General features: G+C 37.4%; 1 protein-coding gene across 2 annotated transcripts in view; it reads right to left on the bottom strand.

Annotated features, from left to right (window-relative positions):
* Positions 1-27,152, bottom strand: part of ZNF800 (zinc finger protein 800) — a 50,081-nt gene that overhangs the window by 1,125 nt on the left and 21,804 nt on the right. The window contains exon 6 of one of the 2 annotated variants that reach the window (XM_070369277.1): positions 1-26,568. The exons of the other annotated variant lie outside the window; for it this stretch is intronic. Coding sequence (XP_070225378.1) covers position 26,568 — 1 coding nt within the window. The 3' untranslated portion in view covers positions 1-26,567. The remainder of the gene's footprint in view (positions 26,569-27,152) is intronic. 2 annotated transcript variants of the gene reach the window in all.

Genomic DNA, 27,152 nt, shown 5'->3' with positions numbered 1-27,152 from the left:
AATGGCACTTAGTCTATTCTTATGTACCCATTCTTTCTACCAATTCAAAATTATGTTTTACATTGTGTAGCAAAGTGATGGACATCAAAAGATTTTAAGAATGAATGAATGATTTCCACAGAAGTAATTTATCCTCCTCAAAAGTTCTGAGTAAATCACAATATTTCAGAGCAGTTTATGCCTTAAACATTATGCAGTGAATCAAAACCACTGTCTTCTGTGAAGTTAGACCTTTATTAAGTATTCCTACTTCAGGTGAAAAAAAAGACTTTCTGAGCTTCTAATGAACCTAATTTGATTTGTAATCTCCACAGACTTGGGAACACAAGGTTTGCTGGAAAAAAAAAAAGTTACCACACTTTTGGAACAAATGTTTTAGATAATACCAATTTTTTAACAATGTATTCAATAACTTGCTCTTCAACTTGAAGGAACTTAGTGGGAGCAAAACTAAAGTATTACAATAAACTAGTCAAAACCTTATATCTTGGTTTTCCAGTCATAACAAATTTAAGTTTTTAGCTCTTACTAACATCAAGGGAATCTTTTGGGTGATAATAAAATTTTATACCACCATAACAAATGGAAGGAATTATAAGGCTTTGTTATTGAACTGATAGAAGATCCATTAATACATAAATTCCAATGATATTTTAGGCCAAAGGGACCTCAGATTTGTGAGATTTTCCTTAATTTTTCCATAATTTTGGATTTTCATAAATCCAAGCTGTTTATTGGAATGTTGCTTAACCAGAGGATGATCTAATCAACCACACCACCCTGCAAGTTTTTCCTTCCCTCTGTAGGTAGGTATGGGATAAAACAATCATGTCTAGAGACACTCATTTTTGTAGAATTTTAAAAAATTATCAGAAATAAAACATACAGAAAGAACAAATACTAAGTGGCCAAAAATTTGTGTTAACCAACTGCTGAACAAAAAGTGTGTATGAACTTTTTATAAAGCAGTGTCTCTCCAAAATCCTTATTTTACACCAAATGATTTAACATAGCAGGATTAAATGCAGATAAGACAGAAGAACATTTATTTTTGATGCTATCATCCAACTTTCATCTGGTGTGTTGTACAGCAATTTCAATTCAAAATTTTTGAGTGTCTGTTATGTCTCAAGCACTGTGCTCAAAAAAAAAAAAAAAAAAAGATAATTTGAGATTCCTTCCTTTGAAAAGCTCTATCTAGAAAATTACCTTCAGATTATTCAGATAACTCCAACCCTAAGGCTAACCTGAATCCCTAAATCACCCTTCAGTCCTGCCAAAGCTTTTCATCTCATTATTCTTCAGATGAGCTTTCTAATTTCCTGTCATTCCTTTGCTCAGATTCATCCAGAGCATCCCATTGTTTCCACACTAGCGAAGTTATTAGTTCTTAATCTTTCAGGGGAGTCAAAGACTAGTGAGATTCTGATTAGACATGGACTTTGTCTTCCAGAAGCATGCACAGAAATGCATACATACACCATATACTTCACTGCACTAGAAACTGATTTCCTGAACATAAGCAATATAGAAAAAGCAATATTTACAAAGAAAGGAATCCCTCCTTCATCCTTTCTTGCAGGAAAAATAGTGACTTCCTGAAAGAAATTTTAAAATTTTAACAGCTCAATAGTAAATCTCAGTAAAAACCTGGCTTGATTTGAAATTCTAATATGGTCTTTGACATAGTAACACATAGATAACCTTTGATAATCAATTGTAACTTTATTCTCCATGGCCATAAGTGTTGAATTCCTTGACTCACAAAGGTACACAGAACCAAAGCCGAATTCCATAGAATGCTTTGTCAGATTAAGGCAGCCTGTGTACTAGAACACTAAATTCCTCCCAGAGTTTCAAGCCAAAGTCAAGTCCCATTATTTCCTCTGCCTTCAATTTCAATTAAGACCTCTGGAAAGGCAGCAAATTTCTGTCTAGTAGAGAAAAAACATCATATTCTGTTCCCATCTCTTGGCAATACCTCTTGGAAAGGTGGTAACAGCTGCTGACATGGAAAGTAATGAGGCATGGCTATCCCTTCCAATGACACGTGGCTATCCCCTCCTCATCAGAGAAGGAAAACCATGATGCATGCCTGATGTCACAGGTGCACATCTGACCTCTGAGTGCTATCAAACTTTTTCTGCCATTTGAGTAATTATCAGACAGTAGGGGAGAGAGATTATTTTGAAGATGTTGACAGCCTTTCCAATTTCCAAAGAGTCCTAAAATGAAATTTGTGATGACATGAGAGAGCACATGAAAATGTGAAGCCCGATGTACCAAGAGACTTCAGTAGTTTTATCCAGTTACATGATGAATGGAAATGGCGTGGGGCTCATTTTTTTCCAACTCTGGAGTAAATGATATCATTTGACAAGCAGTGCCCCAATTCACCATGAGGTCACTAGGAATCAGACACGACTGAGCGACTTCACTTTCACTTTTCACTTTCATGCATTGGAGAAGGAAATGGCAACCCACTCCAGCGTTCTTGCCTGGAGAGTCCCAGGGACGGGGGAGCCTGGTGGGCTGCCATCTATGGGGTTGCACAGAGTCGGACACGACTGAAGCAACTTGGCGGCGGCAGCAGCCTCAATTCTCTTTCATGGACCATATTTAACAAACTTCACATCAAACCACTTGACTCTCCACTTCCCTAACATACAATGTTCTCTCCCTCCTCTCATGTATTCAAATGCTCGAGACCCTCAGCCATTGTAATAAGCTTTCCCTGATTAACTGCAGTCTGAAATGACCTATCCATTTTTTTTTTTAATGAATTCCTGCAATTTTTTCTATTTATGACTGTCCTAAAATGTGTATTATCATGAGACCACCAGTTTCAAAAATGCATTATAATCTGTATTTTTACAAACATTAGAAAGAGCTGTGGCAATTTCTCCAATTTCCCTAAACCTATTTTGCCATTTTTAAAAGAATAACTTATCCCCAGAATGATGGAGAGGAAAAAGCTGACAACAATTGTTGCTGGAGTGACAGATCAACTGACCTCAATTATTCCTTTCTGTACTCATTTTCACACACAAAATTTGATTTTTCAAGTCTGTATTTGCCAGATCCGTAACGTCAATGTTGACTGTTGAGTTTACCGCCATTGTTCCTCTACCCCTAGTTTGTCCAACCATGCCTCCCAACTCCCATGGTCATCCTACTATTGTAAGAATTCAGACCACTTTCAAAATAACTTTATGAAAAAGAATTTAAGCAGATCTGAAATGAAGATAAACTGATTAGATGGAAAGGCCTACAACTTACATCTATTCAAACAAGATACAAAATTATGCTGAGCAGTAACTTGAAGACTATCTCTTTCAATAGATTCACATTATAAACAGAAGAACTGTGGGGAATGGGGTATTTTGGAATAAGAAACTTAAATTTTAAAAGTATCAGTATGTCAACAACAAAACGATAGCAGAATCATACAGAGCCAAAAGGGATTGGCCTAATTCATTAGCTCATGGATTCAACACTAATGATAAATGCAATTAAGGAGTTAAAAGAAAAAGAAATTAAACAATGAAAGTAACTTAAAATGTGAAAGATGAGATTGATTAGTAACCCAAAGAAATGGCCCAAAAGATGGTCTTTGACATTAAAAGTATACCAAAGTAACCTGAACTTAACAACAGTTACACTTATTATCGTTTATTGTATGCCAGGCATTGGGCTGTTTGACATAATTAGTGCAATTTTATTAAACTCTGATGCAGAAAAACTTTGCTAAAGGAGAAAGAAATCAAGAAAACAAAAGCTGGCCATCTGTCTGCATTGTGGTCTACTAGAAATTTGCTCTGAGAATTGATGAATATCTAGTCTGAGTGGCAAGTATATTCCTATGGGAAAACTGAACATATCATACTACCAGAGCTTACAGATAAGGGTCACTAAGAGCTGATTCAATGTTCTTCATCAAGAAATCTTCAGATTAGTTTTCCATGTATATTTGTCTATTGGGGAAAATTACACTGAACCATAAACAGAAGTCAGTGTCCCTGATATATCTCACGACAAACTTAAAAACCAGTATTTTGGGCTTCCCAGGAGACAAAGGTTCATGTAGTCAAAGCTATGGTTTTTCCAGTAGTCATGTAAGGATGTGAGAGTTGGACCATAAAGAAGGCTGAGCTCCAAAGAATTGAGGTTTTCCAACTGTGGTGCTGGAGAACTCCTGAGAGTCCCTTGGACAGCAAGAAGATCAAAGCATTCAATGCTAAAGGAAATAAATCCTGAATATTCACTGGAAGGACTGGTGCTGAAGCTCCAATACTTTGGCCATCTGATGCGAAGAGCTAACTCATTGGAAAAGACACTGATACTGGGAAAGAGGGTAAGAGGAGAAGGGGGCAACAGAGGATGAGATAGTTGGATGGCGCCAATGAACAGGAGTTTGAGCAAACCCTGAAAGATAGTGAAGGACAAGGAAGCCTGGCCTGCCGCAAACCATGGAGTTGCAAAGAGTCAGACACGACTGAGCAACTGAACAACAAAGGTGGCTCAGTGGTAAAGAACCCACCGGCCAACAAGGAGATAAAGTTTGATCCCTGGGGCAGGAAGATCTCCTGGGGAAAGAAATGGCAACCCACTCCAGTAGTCTTGCGTGGGAAATGCCACGGACAGAGGAGCCTGGCAGGCTATAGTATAGGCAGTCACTAAGATATGACTTAGCAACTAAACAACAACATCATTGTGGTATTTATACTTAAATATTTATCTGTAAGACTGGCTAGAATGACACAGTCCTTAAGCACCTAGTCATCTTGCTAGTTGAATCAATAATGGCCCTAGATGAACCAATAGGACCAGCTTTAGAAAGCAGTGACCATGTCAAAGGTAAGTGTGAGGTCTAACAGGGAAGCTAGCCTGCCCTCTGTCTTGCTGTTCACCATCTTCAAATTACAATGCCATGTGATTTCAAACACATGCATACAAGAACAATTTAATTCGAAATGGGAATAACGGAAAAAGGAGGAACAAAATATAGCATTGTTTCTCCATGTTCCAGTGAACCTTGTGAATTTAGAGTTTAGTTTCTACAGCAGAGAAGGCTGAAGATTTATTTTTGTTTTTCTGGCACCAATAAGTAACTGTTTCATCTATTAAAAGAACTAGTCACCTAAGCAAAAAGTAAATGTTCAAGAACTTGGACATACAAACTTTTACTGAAGAATAAATACCAAAACATTTCTCATGTCCACAAATATATGCAATAGGCAGTTACTTATGGGTTTTGTTCTGTTTGGGGTGTTTTGTCAGTTTTTGTTTTCTGATAACATCTCCAGAGGCGAAAGATCTAATAATAAATACAGCCAGGTCCTAACATGACTTATCACAATTTTTGACAAGATGTTCACAGCATCACATCAAGAATTCCAAAGTCAGAATGCAGTTAGGACCCTGTGTCCATGGTCAAGGATAACACACACAGAAGTTGAACCAATGCTGTGAACCTCATGGATACAATTTTATTTGTACTACTACTGAATTTTAACTACTGTGGTATCATTATGAAAATACACTTTTAGTCTGATTTTTTCCAGTCAATAATGGAGTTATAATTAATACTATTTTCAAACAGCATTAGTGAATGATATGTGGAGAAGTACTGCCATCTTTAGGGAGAACGCAGGATTACTAGTAATCGAATATAAACACTTGGCCTCTGAACCCTATCATGGACACTTGGTATGGTACACTTTTTTTTTCAATGGATTTGTCTTCTGTGATACAGTTTGGTCCAAAAGATCTAAAATCAAGCAGTTTTAACAGGCCCCATTAATGTATGAAAAATAAAGCAATAATTGCACTGACAGATAAGCTAGCCAAAATAAAACCGTGAATGATCAAAACTAAGGATATATTTTTATACAGATGACATATAAACTGTTTTAAGAAACAAATGAAAAACTATATTTCTGTGATTAGCATATGAAGTTAGAGATTTTTAAATTTAGAAAATGAATATTTGTGGTTTAATATTTATAGCACCACTGCTTATCACTGGCACTGAGATATAAAACTGTTTGGAACATACCATACAGGTTTTTACACAAGTTTAAAAGTAAATGATTTCCCTGAAAATTTCACCTACCATTTCTTTCTCATATAGAAAAGAAAATATCCCAATAAGCTCTTTTTGGTAACTAGCAGTAATAATTATTATGCACATTTCACTAATTTTTTAACTTTAATATTTATCATAAAATAAATCAGTGACCATGATCTCTCTGAAAGAAATGTGAAACACATTATGTTGCACATGAGGTACTCAATCTGATATGCTAAAAGTAAAGAATAATACTTTGTTCACAGTAACTAAAGTTAGTTGTCTGATAGGCTATATAAGAAAGTTCATGGACCAAGGCATAAAAATATATGGGTTCTACAATTTTCAGACTTAATGCTAAAAAGTGGGGGCAAAAAAAAACCACCAGGAACAGAAAAGTGTGTATAGTATGCTTCCATTTGGTAAAGGTGAATATATACATTTGTATGATTATATACACATAAAACATCATGAAAGCCCAAGAAAACTGGACTGGAAACTAACTTCTTAACTCATGGGAAGAGAATTCGAGAACCAAGAGATAGGGTAGGAAAAAAACTTACCTTTCACAGTACATCTCTTTGTACTGTTTAACTTTGTTAACATGTATACGTTATTATCTACTAAAATCATCTTTAAGAGATGTCTGGTCTCTATTCCTGACTGCTTCATTGACTTCATGCAATCACTTACCTCAGTTTTCTCCATTTAAAATGAGGTTAAACTACATCTCTAGAGTTCCCATCTACAATTCAAGAGAATTCTGGCTCAAAAGAAGGTGTATACAAAATGTAAATACCAGATAGCTAAATAAAATAACTATGAGCCTTACTTTGCAGCCTGCTCTGTTCCCATTAGGCTACAAAAGCAGCATAGTAAGGAAGTCTGGGAAGAAAATTTATGTTTGTGAACTTGATAAAAATTTGTCTTCTTTCTTTTTATTCTGTTCCAAAAGTAAAAATCTGGTTAGTCCTGGGAGTTTCTTGATGGCCTAGTGGTTAGGATTCCGGATTTTTTACTGCTGTTGGCTTGGGTTCAATCCCTGCTGAGGGAAATGAGATCCCACAAACTACACCCAACAAATACATAATCTGGCTAGTCCTCCGTTTATATACATGCACACACACATACTCACAACTCTCAAAACATTTTGATACAAAAGAGGTAGAATCTTTGTGGAAGCTTTTTAATAGGATTCTGAGGCAGGAAAAAGCTAGAAAATCACCCCTGTATTTCCCTAAAATTGGCCCAAAAACCTCCTAAAAATCCTTCATAATCTTCATAAACACAAGATACCAGCAGACCCAGGGTAGCCAAGGGTAGAGCAATAGAAGCTTTAGACCAGTAAAAACAGGACATGAAGAGAGGACACTGACATCTGAAGAACAGAAAATGGGGACAGGCCTGATGATCCATTCATTCATAACCTTACATGCTGCAGAGCAAAACTGTTAGTCTTGAGTCTCAGTAGGTTTAGAGTATAATCATGGGAACCCTGTAGTTAAATAATAATGCACTAATAACAAAGAATAAAGAGGGGGAAAAAAGATAAATGTTGTGAGTTCAACAGAGAAAGAGGTCACCATGGGCTGGAGCTATGAGGAACAGATTCACAGAAGAAAAAGAACTTAAAATCTGTGTGATAAGCAAAATGATGATGGAAACATGAACAAAATAAAGTTAGTTTAGTTTTAGTCATAGTCTGATTTTAAATAGTAACTTGGCAAAAAAAAAAATTATGTTGCCACATTTTCTTGATAGAATACTTTACAGGAGTGATGACATGCTAAAGATTTATCAAAAGTGACAAACAGGCTCAAATTTAAGATTAATATGCATCTAGATACAATTTTCAACAGGGCAGGGTTCTAAAGTATGAGAAAACCATACCTATTCCAGGACATTTGGCCACCCTCTTCCAGTATTTTCTTGCAAGTAACTGGTATTATTTCCTATCACAACCTTCACACTCAAGAGTCAGCTCCACCCAAAATGCACAAAATGAGGAAGTCAGGTGGTGCCAGTTCTACTTTTCCATTGATTAAAACTGTGAGTTGGATCTGGGTAATTGAAAGTGATGTGCGCTTTACTACATGAAAAAATGTCAAAACAAAACAAAAACTATCCTCTCAAGAGATTCTGTAACCATATGAACTAAGGAACTAATACAGAACTACATAATAACTTTAGGCAAAATATATAAATTCAAGGTATTATTTATGAATACAGTGTATGTGGCTTCTGCTTGATTTCTTCACCGTAAGTCTTACCCTTATCCTGTCTCCAATTTAGTCTCCTCAATGCTATCAGATGCTCCTGGTTTTTAAAATCCTTCAGCAGCTACCCCTAATTTTAAAAGTATGATTCAAACTACTCGGTATATAAGACCTTTCTTGATTTGGCTGTAATTCCTTTCCTTGGTTTATATGGGGTCTCATGTCCTCTGTACCTACCTGGAAAGTTTGCCTAGCTAACTCTTCCAAAACTCAACTTAAAAATGGATGGATGAATTATGAAAAGCCTCACCAATCCCAGTGTGCCTTACAATTCCACTTCTGTGTATCCTTATAATGTGTTCTTCTTTCATAGTACTTGAGAAAAGGAACTGCACTTCTTCTCTCTGTAGTCCTAGCACCTAACTCAGTGCCTCACACAAGCAGGAGCTCAAAATGCCTATGAAATGGATACAGTCAGCCTAAGACAGTGAAATCTGAAGAATACTTATGAAATTCTTTGACTTTTGAAACCTGAACAGGCTCCATGGGGAAGGGGAGTTTAATTTGCTTATTGTTTCTGGATATTTTAAAATAATTTTTTCATTTTCCATTCAATAGAAGTTTGCTAAATTAAAATCTTTAGTCTTTAACAGGCAAATAAATACCTCATGTAAAATACAACTAGTCCTTCAAGTAACAAACACTTTAATTAACATGTGGTACAAAGGCCTGAATCACTCAAGAGGCTAAAAAAGAATCTGGGTTAACTCAACTTAGCAAATACTTGTTTGCCTGCATGGCTAGGGCACCACCTATGCATTTATAACAGGTAAACAAAGCTTAGCTGCCACCACCCTACAGTCCCCAAATCAACTATAGTCATATGAGCATTAGCGTGAGTGTGGGGTAATGCAACTGTTGACTCATATCCTTAGTGAAATAAATGCAAATGGCAGAAGGGAGAAGCCCATTATTTCAGAAAGGGCAGAACTACAGACCAAGGTCCGGGAAAATGTAGGAAGCTTCTAAAGCTTTTCTGCCTTTGCTATCTCCTGTTTTCCTATACTGATAAGCTATCTATTATTCATCTACTCATTCAACAAAGATTTTTTTAATGTCCCAAGCATTGTGCTAGGCACAGGCTCTATACAACTCTCCCAGTCTCTTACATAAATCTCTCCAGTGGGAAGACACACACTAAACAAACTAATGCACAAATATAAACATAACTAAAAATTGTATTAGCTGACAATATGGGAAGGCATGTAAAACAGAACTATAAGGGACATAATTTTAGACTGTCTTTATTTAGAAATGAAATTTAAGCTGAGACCTGACAATGAGTAACTTAGTTGAGCAGTGAACATATAGTAACAACAGAGCTGTCTGTGTTTTACGAAGATAGTTCTGACAGCAGCGTGGAAGACAGATTAGAGGTCAGTTAAGAGATTACTGCAGCAGTGTAGGTAAGAGATAGGAGTCCTAACTAAACTATTAATACCAAAGGTGGAGATGGCAAGGAAAAGCCAAGTGTGAGACACATCCAAAGGCAGGACGGACAGACACTGACCACTGATCAGGTAAAGTATGTAAGAGACAGAAAGAAGTCAAGGTAATTCCTAGGATTCTAATTAGCCCAGGTTACCAGGAAGGTAGGAGTGTAAATAACTGAAACAGGGAACACATAAAGGAGGAACAAGCTTAAAAAGAAGGTAAGTTTGGTTTACTGAGTTTCTGTTGCTTTTAAGTAAGATATGGAGAAATATCCAGGTGGAGATGCCTGACATGTAACTTTGAAAACAAATGGTCTAATTATCAGAATCACTAGACTAGAAAATAGGTCTGGGGTCATCTCCACAGAAGTAATAAGTGATACTTTAGGAGAGAGGAATCAGCAAAGGAGTATTAACAAAAAAAAAAAAACAAAAACAAAGAAAAAGGAGTAAGGAAAGTCTGATCATGTTTAAAGGCCTAGAAACAAAATAAAAAGTCAGTACCAAGAGAGGAAGAATCAGAACTCACAGAAGTGTTAGTTCAATAAATATTTATCAGCATCCACCATGTTCCAGGGCTTCCCTGATGGCTCAGATGGTGAAGAAACCTGCCTGCAATGCAAGACACTCAGATTCGATTCCTGGGTCAGGAAGACCCCTTGGAGAAGGGAATGGTTACCCACTCTAGTATTCTTGCCTGGAGAATTCCATGGACAGAGGAGTCTACAGTCCATGATGTTGCAGAGTCAGACACAAATGAGCAACACACACACACACACACACATTCCAGAGTCCTTAAGATGCTTAAAGACACAAATAGATAACTTCAATTTAGTTATATATGGGGCACTATAGGCACACACAAGAGGGACCCAGCCAAACCCAGATCAGGATACACTCAACGAAAAAAACGGTGTCTGAGCTAAAGTTTTAAAATTAAGTGAAATCATGCAAAGAAAACTGGTAAGGACAAAAAAAAAAAAATGAAATCAAGAGAATGCCTCTAGATTTCTGAAATGCTGAACAAGATAAAAGGTTATAGAAAAGAGTAGGAAGAAGCTGAGAGGCTAACGTGAGTAAACTGGTAAGTGATTTAAATTGGTAAGAATAGAGTCATTCTTAGAAAAAAGAGGAGAACCAGATGGTGAAAAAAGTGGACAAGAGATTTTGGTAGGGGGATTCCCTGGTGGTTCAGTGAATAGGAATCCACCTGCTCATGCAGGGGACATGGTTCGATCCCTAGTCCTGGAAGATTCCACAAGCATCTAGCAACTAAAGCGTGGGCGCCACAACCATTGAGCCCAAGTGCTACAACCACTGAAGCCCATGCACCCAGGGCCTGTGCTCCACAATGAGAGAAGCAACTGTGGTGAGAAGTCCAAGCACTGCGATGAAGACCCAGTGCAAGCAAAAATAAATAAGTAAATAAATAATTTCTAAAAAGAGATTATACCTATATTTTAAAAAAAAGGTTTTGGTAGGAAATTTACAGAAGATTTTGGGGCAAATGTTACAGAAGGGAGGTTGAGTGAAGCTGCCAAGCTGTATGAGGATTTGGGAAGAGATGGGAGAAAACTTAAATGAAGTCTGCTGAGCTTAATGTAACTGTACCTTTCTATCTTCTTAGAAGATTTCTGTAAAACTGTAAAAGGTTCATCATTTTCCAAAGCTTTGGAAGTCTGTCTGTTTCTTTTGGATGCAATACCATGCTGAGACCAGCCCAAAGTGATCCAGTTATAAGTGACCATGAAAATGTTGGAATCGTAAATTTTTCTAAGCATTAATGGTCATAGGGGCTTTCCTTGTGGCTTAGCTGGTAAAGAATCTGTCTGCAGTGCAGGAGACCTGGGTTTTATCCCTGGGTTGGGGATCCCCTGGAGAGGAGAAAGGCTCCCCACTCCAGTATCCTGGCCTGGAGAATTCCATGAACTATACAGTCCATGGGGTCACAAAGACTCGGACACTATTGAACAACTTTCACTTTTCACAACGGTCATAGAGGGATCAAGTACAATGGGAAGCAAGAAGGCATTAGGTTTAGCATTTATGTGGTCACTGATGCCCTTCAAGTGAACTTTCAACAGAAATGTAGGGGTAGGAAAAAACTACAGATGATTCACACGTGAAGGGTATAGGTATGGCTCAATATTGTCATTCATTCAATAAATATTTGCTGAATGCCTACTATGTACCAGGAACTGCCCTAGGCGCTGGAGAATCAATGATGACCAAGGCACAGGTCTCCTGAGAGTTTGACAGAGAGGGGAGACAACAAAATAGGCAACTACAGTAGTGAAATTAGTGCTAAAGTATTCTGAGAGCCTAATGGAAGTTTAAGAAAACCAAACTACCGGACAACTGCACTCATCTCACACGCTAGTAAAGTAACGCTCAAAATTCTCCAGGCCAGGCTTCAACAGTACGTGAATTGTTAACTTCTAGATGTTCAAGCTAGATTTAGAAAAGGCAGAGGAAAACCAAGAGAGTTCCAGAAAAACATCTACTTCTGCTTACTGACTATGCCAAAGCCTTTGACTGTGTGGATCACAACAAACTGGAAAATTCTTCAAGAGATGGGAATACCAGACCACCTGACCTGCTTCTTGAGAAATCTGTACGCAGGTCAAGAAGTAACAGTTAGAACTAGACATGGAACAACAGACTGGTTCCAAATCAGGAAAGGAGTATGTCAAGGCTATATATTGTCACCCTGCTTATTTAACTTATATGCAGAGTACATCATTCGAAACACCAGGCTGGATGAAGCACAAGCTGGAATCAAGATTGCTGGGAGAAATATCAATAACTTTAGATATGCAGATGACACCATTGTTATGGCAGAAAGTGAAGAAGAACTAAAGAGCCTCTTGATGAAAGTAAAAGAGGAGAGTGAAAAATTTGGCTTAAAACTCAACATTCAGAAAACTAAGATCATGGCATCCAATCCCATCACTTCATGGAAAATAGATGGGGAAACAATGGAAAGTGGCTGACTTTATTTTTCTGGGCTCTAAAATCACTGCAGATGGTGACTTTAGCCATGAAATTAAAAGATGCTTGCTCCTTGGAAGAAAAGCTATGACCAACCTAGATAGCATATTAAAAAGAAGAGACATTGCTTTGCCAACAAAGGTTCGTCTAATCAAAGCTATGGTTTTTCCAGTAGTCACATACGGATGAGTGTTGGGCTCTAAAGAAAGCTGAGTGACAAACAATTGATGCTTTTGAACTGGTGTTGAGAAAGATTCTTTAGAGTCCCTTTTACTGCAAGCAGATCCAACCAGGCAATCCTAAAGGTAATCAGTCCTGAATATTTGTTGAAAGGACTGATGCTGAAGCTGAAACTCTAATACTTTGGCCACCTGATGTGAAGAAATGACTCATTTGAAAAGACTCTGATGCTGGGAAAGATTGAAGGCAGGAGGAGAAGGGGATGACAGAGGATGAGATGGTTGGATAGCATCACCGACTCGAGGGACAGGAGTTTGAGTAAGCTCCGGGAGTTGGTGATGGACAGGGAAGCTTGGTGTGCTGCAGTCCATGGGGTTGCAAAGAGTTGGACACGACTGAGAGACTGAACTGAATTTAATGGAAGTTTGACAGTGAAAGTAAAGAGGAACAGATGGCAGTAACTAGACTGAAGATAGTCTGGAGGGGAAGTTCACTTACTGACTAAAAGGGATTTGGGCCATGTTTGTAGGTCAAAGGGGAGAAGTTTGGGGAAAGGAAGATAGAAGTGGAGAGGAGGACAGAGAGAAGGGTTGCTGGAGAAAGGTTTGAGGAAGACTGACTGGCAAAGGTAGAAGTGTTAAGTTTGGAAAGGAAGAACACGTCTTCCTTCAAAGAACCAAAGACAGAAGACAAAAAAAAACTGTGATGCCAAAGGGGAGAGTAAAGAAATGTTTCCTACTTTTGCCATGATATAGGCAAGGCTGCCTCTTATTAAGGAAGAAAAATAGGGCTGAAGGCTTTAAGAACAAGGTAAAAGTTCTGAAGAAGAGATGTGAGAATCGGATAACTGAAATAACTAATTCTAATTCCTAAGATAACATAAATAAAAGGAGAGGCGATCAACAACTGTATACTTTGTTTACATTTGGGAGTGGAATCTAAAAGTGAAATGTGAACTGCATTTCACAGAATTCCATAGACATGAATTAAACCAAGGCAAATCTTTAAAAAAATTATCAAAAAGTCACTAAATGTACATCCATACAGTGCGGAATTGATTATAGACCATTTGTTAGGGTACACAGTCAATACAGCACTCCCATGAAACTGAACCTGTCACCATTACTTAGTAGCAACGGCAGAAGTTGCTGCTGCTGCTGCTAAGTCGCTTCAGTCGTGTCCGACTCTGTGCAACCCCATAGACAGCAGCCCATCAGGCTCCCCCATCCCTGGGATTCTCCAGGCAAGAATACTGCAGTGGGTTGCCATTTCCTTCTCCAGTGCATGCAAGTGAAAAGTCAAAATGAAGTCGCTTAGTCGTTCCCTACTCTTAGCTACCCCATGGACTGGAGCCTACCAGGCTTCTCCGTCCATGGGATTTTCCAGGCAAGAGTACTGTAGTGGAGTGCCACTACCTTCTCCGAATAGCAGAAGTTAGGAGGGTCAAATAAAAAAGTCAGGAAACAGAAGCCATCAGTAACAGAAACAAAGAGAAATACACAGGTAGAGAAGCTATATAGATTAGAAGATGAGGTAACAGGAAAATAAACTTACAAGCAAAGACATATTGTGGACTAAAATAAGCCTGAAAATAACTGATGTAATGTTCCTGCTTTCCTTCTTTCCTTCCTTCAACATTCTCTTAGCACCAATTATATGCCAGGCACACTGGGAGGCATCAGTGAATCAAAGACAAGATGTAATTCTTACTTGTAAACTCAGAATATGTTCTTGTACCCATAGCCTAATGTTTACAATAAATAATAAAACTGAAAGCTGTTCTGAGTTTTGCTACTAAAAATTATGCTTTGTTCTATAAGATATTAATCACAAAGAAGCAAAATTATATCAAAAAGTTTAACAATTTCTTGAACAATTAGCAAAAGCTGCTGCCAAAAATAAGCCACCCATAAAATAATATGCTCTAACTTAATAAACCGCTGTCCATCTTGACTTTATCACAGATTTTACATCTGACTTTTTCTTAAACGGTTGGATTAATACCAACGAAAAGGCAACAAATATCAAATGGCAAAGCAAGATAACAGGAACTATTTGCCAAGTGCTGGAAAGTATTTTGGCAGCCAACTCACAGCAATTGTAGTGATCACTGTAACCGAATTAACATATATTTATTGAGCTCATGAGCCAGGCATTGTGCTAAGTATACTACATACATCATTAAACTTTTATAAATTCCCACAACAAACCTATATATACTATAGTTTCTAATACCGTCATTTTACAGACAAAAAAACTGAAGCTTAGGAAAACTAAGTAACTTGCCCAAACTACAGTTAGTAAGCAAAGGAGACATGGCTTGAACTCCAGTATGCCTGATTCTTGAAAATCCATGCTTTAACCACTGTGTGATTCTGTTTTCCCAGAAGGAAATGGTGCCAGACACATGATGACACTCAGTAGTGCCTGTCGTTGAAGGAATGAATGAGACGATATAAAGCAGCTATTGCAGAGTATGCCCAAATGTGGAAAATACAAGAGCAGAAGCAGTACTTTAAGGATTCACTAAATCACCAACTCAAATTGTGCAGCATAATTGTGGGTGTCTGGAAAATCACAGCAACTGACAGAACGGCCTAATATGCTGTTACAGGAAATGGAATGGCTCTTTTTGAGTGGAAACTCCAGGCTGTCTCTGAATCTACAAAGCCAAAGATGGCAACAGCACCAGTTCAGGAAAGGAACTGCAGGTGCTGATCAGAGAACTCTTCTCACATTTTTCTCACATTTTTCTCAGCATGGAAAGGATTGTTGATGCTATATTAACAAATAATCAAGCCCACAGGTTACCTTTAATTCTATAACCTTTAAAGTGGAAGAAAATCACGTAGACTGGAAAGGTTATAACATTCCGAAAGTGAAATACTGATCCCTCTTTTAGAAGACTGGCACCAAAAACTCCCCTTTACTGGGTCCAGGGCCATGTTTTATGGCACTGACTCTGCTATCACAATCACCAACAGCAGGACCAACGTTCCCAGGAACAGCAAAAGTATGGCCAGCAACCCACAAACAGGCCTGGCATGGGAGATCTGCCCAACAAAAATGCAGCTAATGGAACCAGATTGTCTCTTTTAGCAGGCTAAATTCAAGCTATATGGAGAGGGAAAGTAGCTGAAAAACACAGAGAAGACAAGCAGCAGAAGTAATGAGGCAGTTATGTACTACACTAAGATACCAAATGAGGTAAAAGGTTTTTTTTTTTTTTTTTTAAGGTAAAAGCAGAGTCTGAGAAGGGCTAATAGCAGCCGAGAAGCCATACTCCTGCTGCTAAGAGGGTAACACCCAGTCATTAGAGTTGCATTACTTTTTCCTGGTTTCTCTAGTACTTAGTTGAAATCTACATGGTGAAGCCAGTCTATACGATTATTCCTAGACTCTCTTAAGGCCGAGCCATTTCTCTCTTATCCCCACAATGCTCTCAAAGAAACCTCTCTTTACCAGCTATGGATCAATTTTAAAACTCTGTGCTTCCAACAATAAAAAGAGTAGCATGATGCTTTATAAAGGGTCACACATGTGCAATCAGATGACCTGGCAAATTGAGTGGTGGCTGGGTCTCACTTCCATCTTGCAGAATCTGTGGTTTGAAGACATTGTGTTCTTTAGCTCCAGTTAACTGTCTCCGAAAGAAATGACCTTCAAAGAAGTATCTTAAACCTTACAAATTAACAATTCGTATCATTATAATTATACACTTAGAACCGAAAAGAGATCCAGGGCAGATAAAGGCAACAAAACCATCTCCTTTAAAAGTTTCTTCCTCTGTTATATTTTTTTATGTATCCAAATTTCAAGGCAAATAAGTGATTTTGTCCACTTACAATCATAAGGAACAACAGGTAGCTAGTCAGGCAAAGAAAGGATAGGCAGGCAAAGAAAGGATAAATTGGAAAATCATGAAAACGTGGTGAGGAAAGTTTAACTTGGGGATATAAATATAGAAGATGACTCACAAATTTCACTAAGTGAGTTCGTGCCTAACTCTATGACAATCCCATTAGCCTATCTTATGTCCTCAGAGCTTGCCCATTCAAAGGAAAGGAGAATGAAGCTCAGAAAGTCTCAAACATCTACAACTGTCCAAATGTTGGATTCCAAGGAACTCAGTTAATAATCTAATGAGCAAAAGGCATGAAAATGGCATGGCCACTCTCCTACAGAAGCTTATACAGAATGATCCCAACAATTTATATGTCAAAAACCCAAGAACACTACAAACAACTCTTCTCCCCGAAAGTTATTTTCTTCATATAATTCAATCACTTGTACACACAATGTTTCTAGTATTTAGCTTTTTTTTTTTTTTTTCTTAGAAGTATTCCTCACTTTTTCTTCTCATCCAAAATAAAAACTACCAGACACAACCAGGTACTTTGGAATTTAGGTCTACCAAAGCATCCGTATAGCCAAGAAGAGTCTCAACTTTTTAAAAATATTATTTTTGCACAGCTTAGAAAGAAACTCTGTCTAAAAGCCACAGTTCCATTTCTCAGAGCTAATTTCTTTTCAAGATAATTCCACAGATAGAAGGAATTAACTAATATTCAAAACCTGGGTTATAAAGAGTTCTATGCATTTAGGCTTCACCCTGGTAATTTCTCCTCTGAAAATAACATTAGTACACACTCTTACACAGAAAGTGTTACCAGATTAATATAGAGCAGGACACCCAGATAGGCTGCAAGTTATTCAAGCATTCAAAGTGGGATTATTCGTTTGTTTGGGTTTGGCTATTTTTTTCAACCACATCATTCTATTGCTTAAACATTACAATGTTTTGTATATCAGGAATATGCTCAGATACCTGACGTAAGAATTTGACTGTCAGAGTCATGAAGCCAGACAACCCAAGAATGGTAACCCTAGCACTTGATCTGCAGTTCAAGATATAAGAGTTTATCCAAACTGAGGGACAAAGGTTCTCTGGTATTGCAATTATCCCCATACACAAAAATTTCTAAAATTGTCATTTTATGGTTAAAAAATCCATGATCAGTAACAGGCAGGTATGCCACTGAAATCTCTCAGCAGATAATATAACACTTCTTGGGCCTCAGGTGAAACGTGGAATACTTCCACTAATGACTACCACTGGCAAGACCTGTGAAAAGTACCGTTACTTTTCTCTTCACGACACATTCACCAAAGCAATTCCCGACCTGGCCCAAATCATGCTCTCCTGAAGAATCCACTTTCTACAACTAAATACTTGCTTTTAAATAATTAGTTCATAGTCTTTCAACTATGTTACTCAATATTTGCTCCATGTCAGTATTTCACATATGCCCAAAACCAAAATATTGTGTGATATAACAGATATTAATGAGAATTTTAGGACAGATGGGTTGTTATAAAAACAAGCCTAACTTACAATGAATGTGTTTAAGACTACCAATACCTTTTTCAAGATAAATGAATAACATAGAAGTAGGAATGATAAGCCAATAACATCAGATTAGAAGAAAACTGGTAACAAGTAATAATATAGTTGGTCGTCATTTCCCAATTAAACACAAAAGCGGCAGCTAAAATCTAATACACAGCAATGAACTCTCTTCTAAGGAAACATTTTCATTTAAACTTAACTTTACAAGGTAATGAAAAAAATCCCACATTTATACTGTGAAATTTCACATTATAGCAATCATATCTAACAATTACTGTAACATGACAAGGACCTTCTCTAAGCTTCTATTTTTCTGTTCTGTAAAGTGATGTTAATAAAGGAACAGTTCTTACTTCATAGAGTTGTTGGTGGATTACAGGCATCAGGCATGTAAAAGATTAACAAAGTACTTGGTATATAGTAAGCACTCCATGAATGCTAATTACTATTGGCTAATACTAAGAAATTCTCCTTATTACTATGAACTCTCATTTTAGTGCTGGTGGCACTTTCTAAAATAAATTAAATCTATCAATACTGAGATAACAGAAGTTTAGGAGATTAAGACCCAAACGTCTCAAAGTATATGACAGCACAATTTAGATGGAAAAGGTTTTACTACTACTAAAAAGTAGTAACTTATTGTAACATCAAACATGTACTTATAGTGCCTGGGTATATATATAAAACGTACAAGACACTAAACAAAATTATCAAGATGTAGTTAAAAATACACAATCAAGCAAATTAATTCTGCTGAGTGTGCACAGGCAGTAAAACCTCCAAGTCTGAAGCAGATGCACCTTCGGTATTCAATAAATTCCCCTCCGTTTGCGGCATGACAGTGGTGATTATATGCAGATAAAGAAGCTTGAAAAATAATAAACCTGACAAATTGAGTATAGATTGATAAAAATTCAGGAAGAAATGAGCTCTCTTTCCACCCTCTTACCTTCTTAAAAAAATGTTTTAGCGATCTTAGTACTAATGATCTGTTAATTAACCAGAAGAGAAAAAAGAAAAGAGCTAGAAGCTCAGCTCAGTCTATACCCCGACCAGTAATGCTGAAGAAGCTGAACAGTTATATGAAGACCTACAAGACCTTCTAGGACTAACATCCAAAAAAGATGCTTTTCTCATTATAGGGGATTAGAATGCAAAAGTAGGAAGTCAAGAAATACTTGGAGTAACAGGCAAATTTGGCCTTGGAGTACAGAATGAAGTAGGAAAGGCTAATAGAGTTTTGCCAAGAGAATGCACTGGTCGTAGCAAACACCGTCTTCCAACAACATAAGAAAAGACTCTACACATGGACATCACCAGATGGTCAACACCAAAATCAGATTGATTATATTCTTTGCAGCCAAAGATGGAGATGCTCCATACAATCAGCAAAAACAAGATCAGGAGCAGACTGTGGCTCAGATCATGAACTCCTTATTGCCAAATTCAGATTTAAATTGAAGAAAGTAGAGAAAATCACTAGACCATTCAGGTATGACCTAAATCAAATCCCTTATGATAATACAGTGGAAGTGAAAAACAGATTCAAGGGATTAGATCTGATAGAGCGCCTGAAGAACTGTGGACAGAGGTTCGAACATAGTTTAGGAGGCAGTGATCAAGACCACCCCCAAGCAAAAGAAATGCAAAATGGCAAAACAGTTGTCTGAGGAGGCCTTACAAATAGCTGAAAAGAGAAGCTAAAGGCAAAGGGGAAAAGGAAAGATATACCCATTTGAATGCAGAGTTCCAAAGAATAGCAAGGAGAGATAAAGAAAGCCTTCCTCAGTGCTCAATGCAAAGAAATAGAGGAAAACAATAGAATGGGAAAGACTAGAGATCTCTTCAAGAATATTAGAGATACAAACGGAAAACTTCATGCAAAGATGGGCACAATAAAGGACAGAAATGGCATGGACCTAACAGAAGCAGAAGATATTAAGAGGTGGCAAGAATACACAGAAGAACTATACAAAAAAGATCTTCATGACCCAGATAACCATGATCGTGTGATCACTCACCTAGAGCCAGACATCCTGGAATGCAAAGCCAAGTGGGCCTTAGGAAGCGTCACTTTGAACAAAGCTAGTGGAGGTGATGGAATTCCAGTTGAGCTATTTCAAATCCTAAAAGATGATGCTGTGAAAGTGCTGCACTCAATATGCAAGCAAATTTGGAAAATTCAGTAGTGGCCACAGGACTGGAAAAGGTCAGTTTTCTTTGGGCCAATCCCAAAGAAAGGCAATGCCAAAGAATGCTCAAACTACCACACAATTGCACTCATCTCACACACTAGCAAAGTAATGCTCAAAATTCTCCAAACCAGGCATCAACGGTACATGAACCACAAATTTCCAGATGTTCAAGCTGGATTTAGAAAAGGCAGAGGAACTAGAGATCAAATTGCCAACATCTGCTGGATCATCGAAAAAGCAAGAGAGTTTCAGAAAACCATCTGCTGCTGCTGCTGCTAAGTCACTTCAGTTGTGTCCGACTCTGTGCGACCCCATAGACGGCAGCCCACCAGGCTCCCCCATCCCTGGGATTCTCCAGGCAAGAACACTGGAGTGGGTTGCCATTTCTTTCTCCAGTGCATGAAAGTGAAAAGTCAAAGTGAAGTCACTCAGTTGTGTCTGACCCTCAGCCTTCCAGGCTCCTCCGTCCATGAGATTTTCCAGGCAAGAGTACTGGAGTGGGGTGCCATTGCCTTCTCCAAGAAAACCATCTACTTCTGCTTTATTGACTATGCCAAAGCCTTTAACTGTGTGGATCACAACAAACTATGGAAAATTCTTCAAGAGATGGGAATACCAGACCAACTGACCTGCCTCCTGAGAAATCTGTATGCAGGTCAAGAAAAAAGAGTTAGAACTGGAAATGGAACCAAAGACCGGTTCCAAACTGGGAAAGGAGTACGTCAAGGCTGTATTTTGTCACCCTGCTTATTTAACTTATATGCAGAGTACATCATGTGAAATGCCAGGCTGGATGAAGCATAACCTGGAATCAGACTGCCGGGAGAAATATCATTAACTTCAGATATGCAGATGACACCACCCTTATGGCAGAAAGTGAACAAGAACTAAAGAGCCTCTTGATGAAGGTAAAAGAAGAGTGAAAAGGTTGGCTTAAAACTCAACATTCAAAAAACAAAGATGATGGCATCTGGCCCCATCACTTCATGGGAAACAGTGTCAGACTTTTATTTTTCATGTGGAAACAGTGTCAGACTTTATTTTTTGGGGCTCCAAAATCACTGCAGATGGTGACTCCACCCATGAAATTAAAAGATGTTTCCTCCTTCAAAGAAAAGTTATGACCAACGTAGATAGCATTAAAAAGCAGAGACACTACTTTGCCGACGAAGGTCCATCTAAGTCAAGGCTATGGTTTTTCCAACAGTCTCGTATGAACGTGAGAGTTGAACTCTATAAAGAAAGCTAAGCACCGAAGAATGGATGCTTTTAAACTGTGGTGTTGGAGAAGACTCTTGAAAGTCCCTTGGAATGCAAGGAGATCCAACCAATCCATTCTAAAGGAGATTAATCCTGAATATTCATGGGAAGGACTGATGTTGAAGCTGAAACTCCCATACTTTGGCCACCTGATGCAAAGAACTGACTCACTGGAAAAGACCCTGATGCTGGGGAAGATTGAAGGTGGGAGGAGAAGGGGACGACAGAGGATGATATGGTTGCATGGCATCACTGATGCGATGGATATGAGTTTGAGTAGTTTCTGGGAGTCGGTGATGGAAAACAGGGAAACCTGGCGTGCTGCAGTAGTTCATGGGGTTGCAAAGAGTTGGACACGACTGAGCAACTGAACTCAACTGAAATGAGAAGCTCACAAGAGGTCAAAGGAAAAGAGTGCAGAAACAAATTATAAGGGAGAAGAGGAAAGAATCTGGAAGTTAGAAAAGCCAAAGTTCTTGTTTAGTTGCTAAGTCATGTCCAACTCTTTGTGACTCCACCGACTGTAGCCCACCAGGTCTCTGTCCATGGATTTCCCAGGCAAGAATACTGCTGGGTTTGTAATTTCCTCCTCCAATCTCTGGCACTGGCAGGTAGATACTTTACTGCTGAAACACCAGGGAAGCCCAGTTTAAATGAAACATTTTTCCCTACAATTCTGTCATGGGCCAAATGCCTTAGAAAAGAAACAACTACTAGCCAATCTTAAGACTGCTGATACTTACTCCTCTTCCATCTTGAGGTTTCCATTAGCTTTTAAAGTCAGAGAAGAGGGAAAGAATACCACAGAATAGAAAAGGATTTTGCCTAACAGCACAGCCAACTTCATGCTGCCCATATCTTACAGCTCAGCAAGAGGTCAACTATAAGACCCTGTCTGAATCATAATCCTGGTAATCTAAAGATTCCGCTAGAAAAGTAAATTCTAGAACTCCTAAGGATCTAGATTATTTCTCTAGGCCACTACAGGAAATCTGGAGACCTAATTTCTGCAGTTACAGAAGCATTTCAAATTTTTCTCAGTGGTCATGCCATTTGAAGACATCTTTTGTTACTTCACAGGAGGAAATGATACTTACTTGGGCCTGTATCTCCATATCTACTTGCCGTAACAACTACTGGGAAAGTTCTCTCTCTATACCCACAAGTTCAAACCCATAGCAAAACCATAAAACTTCCCCACTACTGCATCCATGGAGAAGGAAATGGCAATCCACTCCAGTGCTAATGCCTGGAAAATCCCATGGACAGAGGAGCTTGGTAGGCTACAGTCCATGGGGTCACAAAGAGTCAGACACGACTGAGCGACTTCACTTCAATTCACTGCATCCATAGGCTCTCTAAAGCAAACTGAATAGAACAGCCTACTGACCATAAAGCAATGTAACAAATACACATTCCTAAAGTGAAGGTACTTTTCAACAATACAAGCAAGGTGTCAACTGAAAATTTGGTGTGTGTATATATACATAAGCCAAATTTTATATATATGGGGGTATATATATACATGAGCCAAAATTTATATACATGTCTGTGTGTGTGTGTGTGTGTGTGTATATATATATATATGAGCAAAATCCTATCTTTATGTGTGTATATAAATAAAACTAGGCTAAAAATTAAGGATGGATAATTTATTATTATTTAAGAATGTACACACTGTTTAAAAAGGTTTTGTTCTTGAAGCAGGGAGAAAGGGTGGGGGTGGCGGGGGGAGGGACATGAACCGCAAAAATGGTTACTGTGAATTCAAAGTGTATCTGCAATGTTAAACAATCAACACCTGCTTAGGGAATTCCACAGCAGTCTAATGGTTAGGACTCCACACTCTCACTGCTAAGGGCCCAGGTTTGAAACCTGGTCAGGGAACTAAAATCCCACAGGTAGCACATCATGATCAAATAAAAAAATAAACAAAAAAACCACCTGCTTAGTGTCAGCCATACTCATCCAGTTCTCACTTGCACTATACAAACTTAAAAAGTTGAAGTGCAAGCCATACCTTTTATTGTTTTTCCTCTTCCACCAATATAATTTAGGAGTAAAAGATATCTTCAGGGAAGAAGTAAGTTGAATTCTATAGAAAAACTGTTGATCAAACAGCAGCAAAGGTAGATAATTTGTACCCAGAGATAGATCTTAAAGTAAGGCATTCTTGATAGTTCTTTACCTGATTAACCACTACTCCCCCTCACTCCACAACAAAAAGTGCCACAAATACTTGCTTATACAGCCTACATGCAAAAAGCTTCCGGCACAAATTTCTTAGGCCTTTTCTCAAAAGCCTAAAGCCTGATCCTCTTGAGATGACAAAGCCCAAGAGTCAAAATAAAATCAAAAAGTTAAGGATGAAGACCAGAAAGGAATACGAAGAACAAAGAATTTCTAATCACTTCTTACGTGTTCATTCTACTCTTCTTAACTGGTCTGAGTTCTCTAACTCCTATGTCGCCCATGATCCATTAATTTAGCTACTATGATAAAATATTCTTAATCTCTCCAGGCCCTTCTAATTTGGACAAGTCCTGACATAGTGGTGTTTTGTTTTGTTTTGTTTTAACTCTATGACCCAGATGAAATCTTTTTATAGTCCTTGGAACCCTTGATGCTCCCTCCTAAATTCCTGCTCTGTGGCCCTAATGTTATGACTGAGGAGACAAACTATGTGAATGGTCCTGTGAAAACAAGTGAGTGGAGGAAGGGAATTGCTGCAATTGGGCTCCACAAGCATCAGGCTATTTCTCTTTCTTCCCTACAGGATTTAACAAGTAAAGTAGAAAGGAAAAGGCTGGCATACACATGGGAAGCTGCAGCAAAGAGCTACCCCAAGGTTTTTAGGAATCCTCATTATCTTTCCGTTTGTTATAGGCAGTTAAGTCTGGAAAAATATCTTTGGAATATGTCTTGTGTGTGTAGGAATGCATAAAAGATAACACCTTGCAAAAGTCAAACATACAGGTTTAATAATGTGCCACTAATGAAGATGGTTTATAAATGAAATAACACCTACACATTTAGTTCCCTAAATATATTATGCTATTAATCATTAAAGTTAGACCTATAAGTACAAGTTTTCCATATGTGGAAAAGTAAATCTGTTTTTAAATTAAAGAGAAATTATCACTCTAACTCTTAAAAATAAAACGATCAGGATAAATTTCAAGTGTAGCCGCTCAGTCACTGAATAAATTTAAATTTGATAATAAAACATTTAAGTTTCAACCAATGCACCTTCGCTGAAGCACATTTAGCTGAAATAACTTCGAGTCTTGTTTATTTCCATCACATATAGTACATTTTTCCAACAAGAGCACGTGTACATTCAATATAGAACATTTCCAGCAAGTTACAGTCTTTCTACTTTCCTTTCACAGTATATTTTAGTGCAAAGCACTGGGAAGGGTAAATGCTTTTCTAGCTATAAAATCATTTTATTATGACCTTGTGGATCTTCAACATTTTAAATTTTATATAAAAAGTATATAGATGGACAGGGTCCCTCCTAAGTTCACATGTGAACCTATATAAAAACATGGTATATTCTCCTGCTGTACCTTTTAAAATTATAATTTGACAAAAATTACTAAAAATTATTTAAAAATAAAGTATTCCCTAAAAAATACAGAATATTGATACACAAAAACCTGCCCAATATTTCATTAAAGATAGATGTACTTCTGTTTTCCCTAAAATCTTGATTACAAAAATGGACAAAAATTTATTATTTTTTAAATTTTTCAGTAGGAATCAAATATTATCTAAAGTAGTCATCTAAGATTTTACTTGGGAGAGGGGGAAAAAGCAGGGTTTACACCCCAATCTTCCTTTTTTAGCAGTATTTAAAGAAATAAACTAATATTGTAAGAAGTGGTTGTGCAGGGATTGTCTGCATCCATAAAATTTCAGTAAGCTATTTACTACTGCCTTCATATTAACATCAGTAAATGTGCGGTCTTTAAAAAAAAAAACTGAAAATTTAAGTTGCATCTATCATTAAAGTGCTTTGAATGAAATTTAAAGAAATACAGGGGAATGTTTAATTTTCATAAAAACCTCAGATGTTTACAAATGAAGAACGTGATGATCCATGGGTGAAAATGAGCTGCAACTTTCCTGTAGTATAAATTTTAGAATGAAACTTGCAAACATTTAAGTGCTGTAGAACAAGTTAGAAATAAATGGATGTAAAAATAATTACAAATATTTAGCAGGCTAAATATTTATAATGTGCTGATATTAATTTATCTTTTGGTCCTAACATACACTCACTAGGAAATTATGTATCTGTACAATCCAGATAAAAATTCTGCCAAATGAAGTGGAACAAAACTAAAATCACTAAGATAAAGTCTTTGTTAATTAAAAATCACTAGTGGTGATATTTTGTTCAGGTTGTTGATCACTTTAATCAACAAACTGTTGGAAAACAAAATTTGCACCATTTGTGTAGAAAACGTAGACCAAATGCACAAGGGTGGTTAGTTGATGGATTGTGATGACAGTACTTAATGTCACAGCTACTTGAAAGTGCTGGAAGAGGCAGTGCCTTAGAAACAAGTGGTTAGATGGTTATTATTTTAGTCAGAAACAGCAGTTACAGTCATATATTTATCAAAACTTTTTCTTTTTTTCCTCATAGTACCATCTGAAGATGTTTAGTGGTTCTAACACCAATTTAAAGTCTTTCCACAAAAATGAACTCCAAACCTTTTCGTACATCACTTGAAGTTATCTGAGGAGAAATGGGAATAAATGAACACTTTTGAGTTTACCGATAAAACCTTATTTTTAGAATTTTACAATAAATGACTTCTAAAGAATGGTTTCGTCTCAAGTTTTCCACACAAAAAAAATGTGTGATAGTCAAACCACAACATTTAACCTACTCAGCACTCAAACTAAGTATACTGCTTTAGAACCTGAATCCAAAACTACCTTAATACTAATTAAATATATTAAATGCCTTAATACGAGGGACACAGGTACTAAAGGTAAACTTTAAAAATACAGGGAGATTTACAAAAACAAGTACAGGGAGTCTACGCCTTATTTTATATTGCTTTTTAAAAATCTACATTTGTTCCAAAACCCTCTAAAAAAGTAATATTATTTTCTTTTTTCCCAATAGGGATTTTACTTTTCAACACAAAACCATAAAAAAAAAGAAAAAAAACCTACTTAATAATATTAACTATGCTGAAATGATCACCAAAAGTTTATTTAAACAAAAAGGTAAAAATAAAGAGGATCTGGGACCTAAACAATCACTTTCCATAGATCAAAACTAAAACACGGTAACTAATACATACTTCCAAG

Source organism: Bos mutus, chromosome 4, assembly GCF_027580195.1.
Source record: "Bos mutus isolate GX-2022 chromosome 4, NWIPB_WYAK_1.1, whole genome shotgun sequence".
NCBI lineage: Eukaryota > Metazoa > Chordata > Mammalia > Artiodactyla > Bovidae > Bos > Bos mutus.
Note: the sequence above shows the minus strand (reverse complement) of the source record. Positions and strands in the feature narration are given on the sequence as shown.